General features: G+C 39.4%; 1 protein-coding gene and 1 long non-coding RNA gene across 11 annotated transcripts in view; one reads left to right on the top strand and one right to left on the bottom strand.

Annotated features, from left to right (window-relative positions):
* FAM13C (family with sequence similarity 13 member C) overlaps positions 1-11,566 on the bottom strand; it is a 151,433-nt gene extending 139,867 nt beyond the window's left edge. For 4 of the 10 annotated variants that reach the window (XM_081569114.1, XM_081569113.1, XM_081569117.1 and 1 more), the window contains exons 1-2: positions 10,821-10,989; positions 614-670 (exon numbers count right to left, since the gene is read on the bottom strand). In XM_081569114.1, the coding sequence (XP_081425240.1) occupies positions 614-670; positions 10,821-10,882 (119 nt within the window). In that variant the 5' untranslated portion in view covers positions 10,883-10,989. The other 6 variants (XM_081569118.1, XM_081569120.1, XM_081569121.1 and 3 more) reach the window with 4 other exon arrangements.
* Positions 745-5,523, top strand: LOC145537994 (uncharacterized). Its single transcript, XR_014076560.1, has 3 exons — positions 745-827; positions 2,530-2,801; positions 4,443-5,523. It is a non-coding gene; the product is annotated as an uncharacterized LOC145537994 (long non-coding RNA).
* Positions 11,567-16,069: the final 4,503 nt, after the last annotated feature.

Raw genomic sequence — 16,069 nt, 5'->3', positions numbered from 1 at the left:
CACACACAAAAAAGTATGAAACAAAGGCCTTCAACAAATGTTCCTTATCCAACAAGTGGACTTTTGTGTCACATATACCAGAGTCCAAATTCTGCCTCATCACAGCTGTGTTATTCTGGATGAGCTATAATCCCCTCTGAGTCTCAGTTTTTCCACCTCGGATAAGGAAGGAAACAACAGCTTCCTTTCAGCTGTTAAGATTAAATAATAAAATGTATGTGAAAGTGCTTGAACACAGCAAACCTGGAAGAGAAATGGTTAATGTTAAGATTTTGCCATCATACCATGAACCCCCCCCCTCTGATGACCAAGACTGCCATTATTTGGTGAATAATTCTAGAACCTCTTCCTTAAAATCTATGATAGGAACATTTAGATGTACTAATCAATGTTTAATTCAAGAGGCATTTACTGAGCATTTTCCATAGAAAAGATACTGTCCTGAGTGCTAAGTGGGGTATCCAAAAGTGAACAAAACTTCCTTCAAGAGCTGATAATCTATTAGGAGAAATAGGACATGAGAACAAATCATTAGAATTCAAAGAGAGTTAAGACACCAGACCAGATGGTTTCTGTCCTTCATAATTAAGAATCAGGCAATGGTGGGTCCTACCTGAGACTGGAGCAATCAGTCTGATCTTCATGCAGAGAGACTGTGTCTTCTTCACACCTGAAGAGAGGAAATAAACCACATCAGATCCAACTGTCTGCTGAAGCAGAAGAAGCAATATTCTAGAATTATCTGAAGATAAGCACAGGAAACTAAAGAAAGGAACAATCTTTACCACTCTCACCAAACCAGCATCAATTCCTCAGATGTCTACCAGGTAATGATACCAATGTTGTCATATCATGTGAGCTGAAATGCTTAGAACCAGAGGTAACACTCCTTTTTCATCCACTGCTCTGTATCACCTCAACTAACAAGACCTTAGCAACCTAAGTGTTCACAGCACTTGAGGGAACATCTGACACCAAGACTGGTAGATTGTTGTTAGCTTAAAAGGGATGCAGCTACATGCCTCCTGGCATTTCTTCTGCCTTAGGCAGTCCCAAACCACACCAGCTGCCATCTGGCTTGCTCCACTGGCCTCCAGACCTTCCTGACCTTCTTCCTTTTCACAAAACTTATGAAATAATCTTATGAAAAATTCTTGGCTTTTCCATACTGAAAAATCTCCAGAGCTCCACACTGCCTAAGGGCATCTTGAGGAGGACCACAGTCTCACCCCAGTGTATGAGGGAGCCTTTGTTCCTGTTCTCAGCCTTCCCCACCCCATCCTACCCAACCTCACCCCACCCTGCTCCAACCTGGAATGCTTTTTCTACCTTCAACTCCTACTCGGCCTTCACTACTCAGGCCTTACAAGCTCTGTGAACTTTCTTTGCCAAGTTCATCCACATGCCATGTTCCCACTTTAAATGTTTACTTGTCATTCTGATGTTTTAGTAACCATCTCGTTCTTGCCTAGTGCTATTATGTAGTTCCTTTGTACCTCTGAGATCTTGTTAATTAGTTGTTAATTCCATGAAAAGAAATAACCATCATGTGTTTTTCTAGATATACTGCCACAGTGCCCACAATGCTACCCCAGAATAGATACTTGATAAACATCTGAATCAAATCATTAACCCAGGCCCCTCAGCAAGTCTGTTCCCTGAAATAAGTGTGTGTGCCTAGTTGCTCAGTCATGTCTGACTCTTTGTGACCCCACGGACTATAGCCTGCCAGGCTCCTTCCTCAAGGCAAGAATACTGGAGTGGGTAGCCATTCCCTTCTCCAGGGAATCTTCCTGACTCAGGGATCAATCCCAAGTATCCTGCTTTGTAGGTGGATTCTTTCTTGTCTGAGCCACCAGAAAGGGCCTGAAATAAGTGAGCAAGCATTTACTGAACACTGACTGCTTCCAAGTACTGCCTTAGGCACTGGAGCTGTGCTTCTCAAACTTTTTGGGATTCAGGACTGACCAGTTGGTTTTCTATTTTCAATCCACTGTGGAGAAATAATTTGGTAAAAAGGTCACAGGAATGTCAAATTCTTATAAAAGTTATTAAAAGCATACTCCCTATTTCTGTACTGTTCTTGTCTCAGACTAGTTACAATTTGTGAACCTACACTTTGAGCAGCACTATTTTTTTTTTTTTAGTATAATTGCTTTATAGTGTTGTGTTAGTTTCTGCTGTACAACGAAGTGAATCAGCTGTGTGTATACATATACCCCCGCCCTCTTGAACCTCCCTCCCACTCACCTCACAATCCCACACCTCTACGTCATCATGAAACGGTTTAGGACTATATGGTCCTTTCCCCCCAACCCCCACCATGTCTTCTGCCTGCCTTGTGCCTGTAAAAAACCTTAATCAAAGAATAAGTTTAATCAGAGAAGTGAGAAATGCTGAAACAAAGGAAAACAGTCTAAGGAGACTAAATAATAATAAGGTAGTCATTAAGCATAGAGAAGGACCTTTAGTTCTTTCTCAAGGGCTGTACATAATATTCTGAGCCATATCCTGTGAGCTGTCTTATAGATACCAAAACCCCAGGTGGAGGAGTTAACTACATGATGACCAGACTGTACCCAAGACTTGAGCTGCCACAATTCCAAGAACTGACAGCAAAGAAATGGGAACAAGAGTACCCCGGAACTGAAGATTAACTGTACCTAAAACAATCAAAACTGTAACCATTTGTGTTAAGGATCCTCCCTGTTTCTCCCCGATTGGCACTGGCTGCCACCTCTCGCTTTTCTTGGTGGAACGGAAACTTGCATTTGGGATGAGCTGACGAGCTCCGAGACCAGGTAAGTCCACCGGTGTGCACACAGGTGACATTCCCATTTGTGAGTGCTTACCAATTGGTTCCAAATGCTGTTGAGGACTGTTTGTGAGCACAAGTACTATTTGGACATTGTTGCCAGTTGGTTCTGATGTATGCCTGATGTTGAGAACTGTTTGGGACATGAGGTGCTATTTGGGCATTTTGCCAGTTGGTTCAGACATATGTCTGATGTTGAGGATCGTTTGTGAGCACTGACTGCTATTTGGGCATTTTTGCCAATTGGTTCTGACATCTTACTACCACTGAGGACCGTTTGTGAGCACCAAGTGTCATTTGGGCATTTTGCCAATTGGTTCTGACATCTGACTACCATTGAGGACCATTTGTTTTGGGACTCCAAAAAGTGTTTGTCTGGGACTCTGTACTGGTCACCCTCAGAGAGGTTTATGATGGATCTGTTGTTTGGTGTGTGAGTGTATATTTCATTTGTGTTGATTGGTATTCTTGTTGCCTTATGTAAAGTGGGAAATTTAGGTTCAATTCATTAAGAAAAATTTTAGTTGTGAATTTATGACTAAAAAAGATGATTTTTTTGGACAATGTATGGCTACAGTATTCTTCAGAATCTGAAGAAGATTGATTAAGATGAAAGCCCTGAATTTCAAAAAACTGGTTGTTTTTACATATGCAGTTAGGGAAAGCTAACATGATAAAACACTTTTTTTCAGATCCTGAGAAAACAAAAATACGCCTGAGAAAAAGTCTGAGTGACATTTATCATGTCCTTGAAATACAAACACAGTTCCCTTTGCCTGGATCTTCAGGCTTGGGTTAACTATGCAAGGAAAATAAGGCTTTAAAACTGAGCGTATAATTTGGCTATTCTGGCTATACTCCATAAACTGATTACCTATTTTTGTATTCTTGTAAGACCAAGAGGGAAACTAAAGATGTTTGGGTTTATTAAACATATGTGTTATACTACTGAATAAATATTATGCTATAAAAAATGTACGGTTTTTATAAACAGTGCTGTGATGAACATTGGGGTACATGTGTCTCTTTCAATTCTGGTTTCCTCAATGTTCATTGCAGCACTGTTTATAATAGCCAGGACATGGAATCATCCTAGATGCCCATCAGCAGATGAATGGATAAGGAAGCTGTGGTAAATACACACAATGGAATATTACTCAGCCATTAAAAAGAATACATTCGAATCAGTTCTAATGAGGTGGATGAAACTGGAGCCTATTATACAGAATGAAGTAAGCCAGAAAGAAAAACACCAATACAGTATACTAACACATATATATGGTATTTAGTCATTCAGTAAAGATAACCCTGTATGCGAGACATCAAAAGTTCAGTTCAGTTCAGTCACTCAGTCGTGTCCGACTCTTTGCGACCCCATGATTGCAGCACGCCAGGCCTCTCTGTCCATCACCAACTCCCGGAGTCTACCCAAACCCATGTCCATCGAGTCAGTGATGCCATCCAACCATCTCATCCTCTGTCGTCCCCTTCTCCTCCTGCCCCCAATCCTACCTAGCATTAGGGTCTTTTCCAATGAGTCAACCCTTCGCATGAGGTGCCCAAAGTATTGGAGTTTCAGCTTCAACATCAGACCTTCCAATGAACACCCAGGATTGATCTCTTTTAGGATGGATTGATTGGATCTCCTTGCAGTCCAAGGGACTCTCAAGAGTCTTCTCCAATACCACAGTTCAAAAGCATCAATTCTGCAGCGCTCAGCTTTCTCCACCGTCCAACTCTCACATCCATACACGACCACTGAAAAAACCATAGCCTTGACTAGACGGACTTTTGTTGGCAAAGTAATGTCTCTGCTTTTAAATATGCTATCTAGGTTGGCCATAACCTTCCTTCCAAGGAGTAAGCATCTTTTAATTTCATGGCTGCAGTCACCATCATCAGTGATTCTGGAGCCCAAAAAAATAAAGTCTGACACTGTTTCCACTGTTTCCCCATCTATTTCCCATGGAGTGATGGGACCAGATGCCATGATCTTAGTTTTCTGAACGTTGAGCTTTAAGAGACACAGATAAATAGAACAGTGTTATGGACTCTATGGGAGAGGGCGAGGGCGGGATGATATAGGAGAATGGCATTGAAGCATGTAAATTATCATATGTGAAACGAATCACCAGTCCAGGTTCGACGAATGATACAGGGTGCTCGGGGCTGGAGCACCGGGATGACCCGGAGGGATCGGATGGGGAGGGAGGTAGAAGGGGGGTTCTGGAAGGGGAACACATGTATACCCATAGTGGATTCATGTCAATGTATGGCAAAACAAATACAATATTGTAAAGTTAAAAAATAGAAAATAAACTAATTTAAAAAATTTTTCTTAAAAAGAAAAAAAAATGTATGTTTTTTTTGAAGTTATGAAGAATGTTCTTAAGTTTGCAATCAGAAAATTCTGGTGTAACATTTCAATCACTTGTTTCTTGGTTTTGTTAAAACTTTCAAGGGTTAAAAATTGTAACTGCTGTTGAGGACTCTTGGTGAGTCCTCAAATATAAAAATGATAAGCAAAACATTTTGGTACGTAAAGCAAGTAGGATATATGTTGTCAACAAAGAAAATGTATAAAGAATGGAGATATTTTTGTTGAGGAAAAATGATAATAATTTTTTCCTACGGTTGTTTGTTTCTGTATAAAGAAATACAGCACAGATTTGTCTGGATCTAGAAAGTGACAAAACGTTTGCGAAAAAGGAATTGAAAAAAAAAAGTGTATGTTGTCAGGATTAAGATTAGACTGACTTTAACTAGGTAAACGAATTTTGTTAAAATAGTAAACTGATGCAAGACTGAAGTTGGGTTTCTCTCTGTCAAAAAAGAAAATGTTCTTCTAGAATATTCGACTGATTTTGGTAACAGAGACTTCTAATGGAAAGTAATTGTTTTATTTCTAATCATACTTTTAACCCCAATGTTCAGGATGGAAAAATTCTCCAACAAAGTTGTCACCAAGTATAGCTGCTCATGAAGTGTAGCTCTGCTGACTCAAAGTGTACTGCTTAAAGCAAGTGTACAATGTTTGTCTGACAATTGGGTATGAATGGTAAAATGTATGGCCTATAGAGCATTTCCCTATTAACTTCTGAGCCTGTTCATGATATCGCATTAGTTTTCCCCCGACGTGGACTACTAGGCAAACATATAAATAAAAAAGAGGCCAGGCACTGAGGGACATGGATGGACCTAGAGCATGCAAATGAACCACTCTGGCAACTCTGGATCAATTTCCTTGCTTTTCCTTTTTTTCCTTTTTGAAGTCTCAGTAACTCACTCTGTCATGGAAAACAATAATTCCTAAATGCTGTCTTGTTTGCCACTATTTGAGGCATCTGCTTTAATAGATCATCTGAACTTTGTAATGTGAATTAAAATGTTTCCCAATAAAAGCAACCTTGCTAAGCAGAAAAATTAATGAAGAAGAAAAATCTAGAACTGTTGCTCGAAAGAACTAGCGTTCAAACAGAAGTTCAACCTTCGAGCTCAACAATACCTATTGTTTAAGAATTCGGCAAGAACTTTTTTTTTCATCCCCCTCATTTGATTTATTAATCTTTCTTCTCAAAGCACAATTAGTTAAAAATGGAAACTCAGTACCGGAACATACAAAGTTGTAGATGCTTTCTGAAATAGGAGGCCAGACCTAATTAGCTGATCAGATTTTAAGGACTATGGAACAACTCCAGCCATCACCCAAGAAAACACAATTTCTAGCTTGCAGATATGGCAATGAGATGGATCTTTCTATGGCTTCCAGGGCACACATACACAAGCTCTTTAAGTTCAACTGGGTTTTCCTTTGTTTCTGTGAAGATCATCAAGTTCTATTCAATTAACATATTCTTTCTGATTGTTCTACTGAGTCTTTGCCCTGGAGCCCCCTGAAAATGCACAATACTGGCTCAATTATAAACCTAGATTTCACAGGGGGAACCCATATCCAGATATCCCAACTCTGGGAAAAAAAAATCAACTCAGATCAAGTGCCCAACTGGTCCTGTGCATGAGATTCTCTTCCTACAGGTTATTCTGATAAAAGGATTTAAAGACCAATCTCTTTAATGATCTTCATAAATATTAAAACTGACCATCTTCTAGTACAATGTTTTTCAAACTATAAATTGTGACCTATTATACAGGGTTAATAATTACAGGGTCCTGAAATTAGATAGCAGCTACCAGCATTTTGTTTTTATTATTGGTAGAGAAACAGAATAGAAAAAAAAAATGTCAGTATAGTGAGGGCTAAGTGTTATTTTATGAAACTTGTTTAAATAAATCATGTATGTATGTGTGTGCTGGATTGCAATATAAAATGTTTTTTTTAGTACTGTTCACAGTAAAAATGTAAAGACACCCCCATCAAATGATTTCCTTTGAGGTTCTCATCAACTAGATTCTAAGTCCAAGAGTTTTTAATTTGTGGTTGCCCAGATGATACATGAATAATTTGTCCTTGCCATCATTTTCCTGTGAAGTGCTCAAGGTAGTTATCTCTCTACTTGGACTTTTGCTTCCTCTATCAACCACAAACAAGAAAAAGTTAAAAGGTACTTTGTAGTTCGTCTTCTCTTTCATATGATCTCAATTAAGCCTGACAATGGTGTGAGGTAAGCATTACTTTCACCCAGTGGCTAAGGGATTTCCCAAGATTCCAAAGCATAAAGCAGTGATGCCTGCGGTACTTCTGCTCCACACTAAGCCCAGCAAATAGTCTCTTCAGTCTATGTTCCCAGAGGCTCAAGAGAGAGAGAAAGACTTGTTTTTTAGAATAATAGTGGAGAAAGAAATACCCATAAGTCTCTTTTTTGATTTGGGATAAATAAGTACAGAGGCCTCAGATTGGTGATGAGATAAAAAGTAGCTGCACTCAAAAGGGGACTGCCATTCCCTGCAATACCATGTTCCTTGAAGGCACAGTTGCAGAGGTACAGTCTGCAATCCTGTGGGATTTCTCAAAGTGTGCCCCCAGAACCATTTGCATTGGCACCACATGGAATGTCTGAGTAAGATGGCAAGCTGCGCTGTATTCAATTTCCTGGGATCAACCATAATAGAAAAGAAAATAAAAAGAATGTATAAACTTGTGTTAACTGAGTCACTTTGCTGTACAGAGGAAATTAACACAACAGTGTAAATCAACTATACTTCAATTTTTAAAATAAATTAATTTTAAAAAATGGAAAAGTATAGCAAGTTTCAGCTTCATCCTCACTGCTAGCCCCACTAAATCGACTCTCTGAGGGTAGGGCCAAGGAACGTGAGTTTTCAAACTAGACTGCTTTTCCCCCACATAACTAGTATGCTTCTAAAATGTTCAGTGCTGACCTAAAGGTTTACAAAAACCAGACCAGCATTTGACTGACTCCAACATGATCACCCATCTCTAAGTTTCCACTTGAGAATAAAGCCTGGGAACTCTGGATTTTTCACAAGCCCCTAACCCCTTCCCCAAATGACACTGACAGTCCTTTGATTTTGAGAATTACTGCTTTGGGTGATAACTAATTTGCCGCAGAATTCATTGCTGGGTATGCTTCATTTCAAATAATGAGCTAGCCCGGGCAACATAGGAAATGACCATGGAAAAATAACAGATGAGAGGGTACACAGATAGAGAATGCAAGGCCAAGGCCATTCTGATCTTGGAAGAATTTAGGTAGAAAAAAGAAACTGAATTGGGCCACATTTGCACAGACAGGGACAGGCAAGGCATAGGAAAAATTAAGAAGAGAATAAAATGTGTCCTTGAGTCCCTCCCAATTCCCACTCCCTTTGACTCTTAAAAGACCCCCAGCTGGCCAAGCAGAACCCTCTTAGGTTAGATTAGCTGATAACATAATTTATATTAAAATATTAATGACAGTTTGAATCTACCTCCCAGGGACACAGACTTTTAAAATTTCCATTTTAATAAGGGTCACCACCAGAGTTCTTCATCCAAAAATAAAAATAAAAAAATCTCTAGGTAGAATTTCAGGCAGTAGAAAAGGTAAGTATGTGTGGGTGGGTAGGAGGAAGTAAGAGTAGCATGGAGATAGGAGAAAGGCGATGTTTTCTTTTATCTGAAACATGGAATAGAGGCAAGTGCCATATGCCAAGACCAGACCTGAACATTTATGAATCACCTGCTACTTCTCTGTCTCAGTATAGCACATTTTGATCCTGCTGGCTTTGGGGTCATGCCTAAAGAACCAAGGAAAACTGAGGGAAAGAGAAAATACTATATTAGACAATGACTAGTTATAAATGGCCCTAGACTGTACTGTTACACCTATGAAGACTTGGTATGCTTCAAATATGCCCCTCAGATTTTTAGATTAGCCAGATGGCATTCCAATTGTCACTCAGTGCCTTTCAAAATAAATCACTGTCACTTCTCTGAAAACAATAACAAGATCTTATGCAATCAGAACTCCTTGGGGACTGTCCAAAGACAAGGTACCAGACTTTCCCCAGCGTTCACCTAAAACCATTTTTAAAACACTGTCCATGTGAAATCTAAAACTAAGGAACTACATTTTGAAGCTGCTATGCCTATGGCTGACTTTGGGGATTCAGTCACACCAGGTCCTGAGAGTCAGGCCCAGGAAGCATTTGGTGCTGTATGCATAGCAAAAGGAAGAAAGCAATACCCGTGTACCCAAACCAGCGAGTCACAGCCTCATCTCTGGCCTGCACCTCTCCCCACTCGAAGGCTTTTAGAAAAGCAAAGTATAGCACTGTTATCAAGCAAGTTCATTAACAGGATGAAGGTTTCAATGAGTATTTTATACTGGATCTTCTAAAATCAACCCTGGATATTTTTCTTTTTTTTAAGTAACTGCACTTAAGACAGCCCAAAGCTCAACTCTAAGAGAGTAGCATCCAAACAGAGAAACAAAAGAATGTACAAATCAAGAGGGCCTAGGAAGCCCTATAGTCCTTCATTACCAAGTCATTGATACAGTGACTTGAACCTCACATCATTTATTTGCCTTTTAGGGAACTTCAGCAAATAGTTTCCAAGCTACTGGGACTTCTGTATCAAACTTGCAGCATTTTTTAATATAGTTGAGCATATAACCATATACACCTCTTTTTCTTGAAAAACTATTTAGAGTAACTTCTATCGTAAGGTCCCAGAAGTAAACACTGTGAGTTAGCCTAGAGAAAGACTGCTAAAGCATAGATATTTCATACACGTATGTATATATGCAAATTACATATCAGTTACATATAGTATTAGCATAATACACTACTCTTTAATTTTTAACATATACATATAATACAGTATTAGAAAAACATTAAGGAAAGGATGACAAGAATTAAAAGCATAAACTCTAAATATCTAATAAAAAATACCATGCATGCTGGTCTTGGGTAAAATATTTACACTCCTTCATTCCATGTTTGAATGGTATTAGTTGTCCCAATCAAAAGCTTTAACCATAGGACTAGATAACACAGTCCCACCATAGCCAGATCCCTGAGGGCAGAAGACAAAATTGACAAAGGGCATGCAAGAAAAGTTTACTGTCTTAAAAGTCTGTACAAAGGAGAGGGTGAGGCTAAGTTTAGCCTATTTATTACATGCTGGAATTCAGCTCGAGTCATTTCACATCCATCTCCTACTTGCTGTAAATGTACACAGAGTGCTCATGAAAACAGACACCAGTGTTGGCAAAACACAACAAAGCTTCCTTGCTGACATGTCAAAGAGATTTATTTTTCAAAAATCTGAACTCCAAGAACACAAATCTGGGAGCACTGCGCTCCTGTAAGCTATCAGTTTGTTTTAATAGCTCTCCCATAGTTGCTAAAGGGCGGATTTCAACCTGTAAAGATTTCTGGGCCCCATCAGTCCCCACGTCTCCCAGTTTTCACAGCCCCAGATTACAGGAGACAATGCATCTAGTACCCAGAGCAGCTGGGGACGGGGGAGGATACCTTCACGTTAGTTGCTTCCTGAGAAAGGCATGCAAATCTTATTGTACTGACAAGAATCACTTACTCTGTTACAGCGGTGCTGCTGAAGGAATTATCCTGAAGGCTGAAACAGAAACAAGAAAACATCAGCCAAGTCCGGTTGGGGAGCCGTCTCCCTGGTTGCTCTCTGGGAGTTAGAGCACACACACAAACATGGCATTGCAAGGCAAGTCTCAGGGCTCGCCCGGCACGCTCGCTCTACCTTGGGCTGCTGTCTGCACATGCTCGTAACGACACCCCCAGCAGGGGCCCAGCCGCATGGGCGAACCACAAAGCCCAGCAACACGCGAGGCTGCGGGCGGGGACAGAGCTGGGCGGGGCGCGGCAGCCAGCCGCACCCGGGACCCCAGGGAGGAGCACCTGGAGTGGTACTCCGGGACCTCAATCTCTCCAGCCCAGCGCCGCCTTTAATCCAGGCCTCCCCGTGCCGCCCCCCCCCCCCCCCCCCCGGGAAGCCCGACTGTTTCTACCTAGGTGCTGAAATCCCCGGGGGACTTGCTTTCTTCGAAACGCCTCCTACCAGTTTTACAAGAGCTACCCCCTCTAGGGATGGAGGCACGCAGAGATGCACAGATCGTTCAGAAAAAGCTGGAAGGGAACCAAAAGGGGCAGGGAATCATAACTGCTGTTTTTGGTGTCTATGTTATTGCCCAGGAAGAAAAAGAAGAGCCCTGAAAGAGGGCTCTTAGCATTACACCAGTCAGTCTGCACTCCGTTATTTCAGTCCCCAAGAGGAAGCGCCCAGCCCAGGACCTCAAAGCTCTGAATGAACCAACGCAAGGAGAGGGCAGAATTTATTCCAGGCATTAGCTGGTGACTGGGGGGAACGTGCGCGGGGTGGGGCTTGCTCTGCCCAGAGCAGCTGGCCCAAGCTCAACTCCCAACCAGCTTTACAAAAGATGAGAGATCAAATCCACCTGTGCTACCCGCTTTAAATAAAGGCAGCCCTGCTGGGGGAAGGGAAGGCTGTCAGCCTCCCACTTGCCTCATTCCCCAGGAGATGTCTGTCCTGTTCTCTTTTCATTGTTAATTTCTCCTGCCTGGTTGACCTTGATATGGAGTGAACAGTTACCTGGGAAAGATGCTTATTTTGAATTGAGAAGATCCTCATTCCCTTCTTTTAATCTCTTCACTCTCAGAAGCCACTGAGATGGTGGTTTTTAGTCGAAATTATCTAAGACAATGAGTTAAACAACAACAAAAAAACCATCAAAATTTAATTTTCAGATTATTAGAAAAATTATTCAAAACTTGGTAATAAGGGGAAAGAGCAAGATCTTTCAGTGTCACACCAAGACAGCGCTTCACAGGTCCACCCAAGGACTGCTTAATTCTCTACAAAAATGGACTGTGTTTGACTTGCTAGTCACTCTTGGTTAGATTCTGGACACTACAGAGCTATGTGCTAGTGTTGCACATTTTGTCCGATCTGTCCAGAAGAAAACCTCAGCATTTATGGTTTTATTGCATTATACAACTTGAACCAATTTTGTATCTAACCTAACAGTCTTATAATACTAATAACATTCTTTCTAAATGCCTGTAAATATTCAGATCCTCAAAACACTCTTGGAACCAAGAGCATCATCATCTTATGTGTGTGTGTGTTTAGTTGCTCAGTCATTCCGACTCTTTGAAACCTCATGGACTGCAGCCTGCCAGGCTCCTCAGTCCATGGGGATTCTCCAGGCAAGAATACTGGAGTGGGTTGCCATTTCCTTCTCCATCATCTTATAGATACCCTCATTAACAAGTAAATAGATCTCTGGAACATGCCTATATTTGTATCAAAGTCGTATCTTTAACTTTCAAAGACATACTCTGAAAAATCGAAATTGAGTTTTCAAAGAACAACAGGTTTCATTAATGTCCTTTGTGATTTTTCGTTCCCCTCTCTAAATACTTTGAAAAGTAACTGAATAAAAGCCTAATACAGGTTATTCCTTGGAAATACTTCAGGTTTGGTTCCAGACCATCACAATAAAGCAAATGTTGCAACAAAGCTCATCACAGGAATTTTTTGGTTTCCCAGTATATATAAAAGTTATGTTTACACTACACTATTAGTCCATTAAGTAAATGATAGCATTATGTCAGAAAAAAAAAGTATATACCTTAATTTAAAAATACTTTATTGCTAAAAAATACTAACCTCATCTGAACTTTCAGCAACCTATAATCTTTTTGGCTGGTGGAGGGAGGTTCTTGCCTCAATACTGATGACTGCTTACTGGTCAGGGTGGTAGTTATCTGAAGGCTGGAGTGACTATGGTCATTTCTTAAAATAAGACAATGAAGCTGGCCACGTCAATCCATCAATTTACACTTCCATGCATGAATGTTTCCTCTGGAGCACGAAATGCTATTTGATACCGTTTTCCTCACAGTAGAACTTCAGTTCTCTCAAATCCTGTCACTGCTTTAGCAACCACGTATGGATAGTGTTCTAAATCTTTTGCTGTCTTTTCAATAATCCTCACAGCAAATCTTTGCCAGGAGTAGATTTTATCCTAAGAAATCACTTTATTATCCACAAGAAGCAACTCATTTGTTGGATGTTCTTTCATGAAACTGCAGCAATTCAGTCACATCTTCAAGCTCCACTTCTAATTCTAGTTCCCTTGCTATTTCCATGACATCTTCAGTTACTTCCTCCCCAGAAGTCCCTCACCCCTCAAAGTCATCCATGAGGGTCAAAATCAACCTCTTCCAAACATTTGTTAATGTTGATATTTTGACCTCTTTTCATGAACAAATGTTCTTAATGGTATCTAGAATGGTGAATTCTTTCCAGAAGGTTTTCAATTTACTTTGCCCAGAGATGTTAGAGGAATTACAACCTAGGGCAGCTACAGCCTTAAAAAATGTATTTCTTAGACAGTAAGACTTGAAAGTTTAAATGACTCCTTGATTCATGGGCTGCAGAATGGATGTTGTGTTTTAATTTCCTTCAAGAGCATTTTCTTCGTATTTACAACTTGACTGTGTGGCACAAGAGCCCTAGCTTTCACATGCCCTCCTCTCCAAAGTTTAATCATTTCTAGTTTTAGATGCTAGGAAGAGATGTGCAAATCTTCCTTTCACTTGAATACTTGGAGGCAATTGTAGAGTTGTTAATTGGACTAATTTCAGTATCTTTGTGCCTCAAGGAATAGGGAGGCCTAAGGAAAGAGAGACAGGGAATGGCCAATTGGTGGGGCAGTCAGAACACAGAGAACATTTATCAGTTAAGGTCATCGTCTTATATGGACATGGTTTGTGGTACCCCCAAAACAATTCTAATAGTAACATCCAAGAGCACTAATCCTAGATCACCATAACAAATATAATAATGATGAAAAAGTTTGATATATTATGAGAATTATCAAAATGACACAGAGACACAAGATGAGCCAATGCTGTTGGAAAAATAGTGCCAAAGACTTACTTGAATCATAAAGATCAGAGAAGAAATAAATGAACTAGAGACAAAGAAAACAATAGCAGAGATCAATGAAAATAAAAGCTGGTTCTTTTTAGAAGATATAAAAAACTGATAAGCTTTTAGCCAGATCCATCAAGAAAAAAAGGAAGAGGACTCAATAAATTTAGAAATGAAAAAGAAATCACAACTGACACCACAGAAGTATAAAGAATCATAAGAGACTACTACAAGCAATCATACACCAATAAAATGGACAACCTGGAAGAAATGTACAAATTCTGAGCAAGGTAAACAATCTTCTAAGATGGAACCAGGGAGAAATAGAAAATATCAACAGATCAATCACAAGTACTGAAATTGAAACTGTGATTGAAAAACTTCCAACAAACAAAAGTCCAGGACCAATTGCCTTCACAGGCAAATTCTATCAAACATTTGGGAAGAGTTAACACCTATCCTTCTGAAATGCCTTCAATGAATTGCCGAGGAAGGAATACTCCCAAGCTCATTTTACAAGGCCACCATCACCCTGATACCAAAACCAGACAAAGATATCACAAAAAAAGAGAAAATTACAGGCCAATATCACTGATGAACATAGACACAAGACACAAGAATCCTCAACAAAAGGCTTGACACAGGGTTGCCAGAAACCTTCAAATTGTTAAAAAAAAAACAAAAAACAAAAACCACCACCATTAGTATCTGCAAAGAACAATAAAGGGAAGCACATTAAAATGAGTTCTTAGATCTGAAATTTATGAACTAAAATAAGTTTAGAAATATTCATCACTTGAATGATTTAATATACAGTATGTATACATTCCTAAGCCTCTTATGAGTTACATTCAGGAGTGTCAGTCATGGCCTCTTCACTATATATACGTATGCATTATTTAGCCATCACAAAACAAGGCTTATTCTTTCTGCCTTATTGAGACTCATACAGGTAAGTTTATATTCAGGATTCTTGGCTCTAAAAATTCAAAGGTTGCCAGTTTTCAGAAACCTCTTATTCATTGTCTATGGGGCTGATTCTAAATGTTTTAATGCAGAGAAAGATCCTATTTTTCCCACTTAAGCATCCTTAGTGATCCATTTGGAATGGAAAAAAATACTACTTTCAACTTTGAAAAGAACTTGACCAAGTATATGAAATAATGTGGGCCCTTTGAAAACAACATGAAATAACAACTGTATAAAACACATGTAAGTATTCAATAATGTCTATGGAAAAGAAATAAGAATTTTCAGCAGCTCCATGAATAGTATGAACTAAAATTAGATTTTAGGTAGTACTCTCACTCAATGCAAGAATTTGATGATATAGTTGATCATGGTTTAAAAATAGTCAAAGAAAAAAAATACTTGGTTTTGGAAGCATGTAAAAAAATCAGCCATTTTTATTTTTAACCAGTTCTTCTAACACTATTTGTTTGCATTTTAAATCAGGTTTAAAGGTTATGTTTATAATATCTGAGGCTTTGTTTTGTTTTGATATTTTGTATTATTTAACTTGGAGTAAGAAAATAGTGATGACTATTCATACTACACTGGTTATTTTGGAGACACTGACTAAAAATATAGTAGTTCAAGGTGAGTTTAAAAAGAGAAGCAGAAAGCCTAGAGTCCTGGAGTTCTAGATCAGTGTTTCCCAAAATGTCTTCAGTGGAATTCTAGTCTCCCAGATGTTCTAAGGAAAGAAAAAAAAGAGAGTTATATGATCAAAAATAAGTTTTTGAAAAGGATGTATAACTTCACAATGCATACTGGGCAGTAAAGCATTTTGCTGTTTCTCAACCAACATTTCTCAAACTTAATGAAGACTAAACTGTTTTTTGTTAAATATA

Source organism: Giraffa tippelskirchi, chromosome 2, assembly GCF_054371585.1.
Source record: "Giraffa tippelskirchi isolate mGirTip1 chromosome 2, T2T-mGirTip1v1.2.pri, whole genome shotgun sequence".
Taxonomy (NCBI): domain Eukaryota; kingdom Metazoa; phylum Chordata; class Mammalia; order Artiodactyla; family Giraffidae; genus Giraffa; species Giraffa tippelskirchi.
This window is presented reverse-complemented; position numbering and strand designations above follow the sequence as displayed.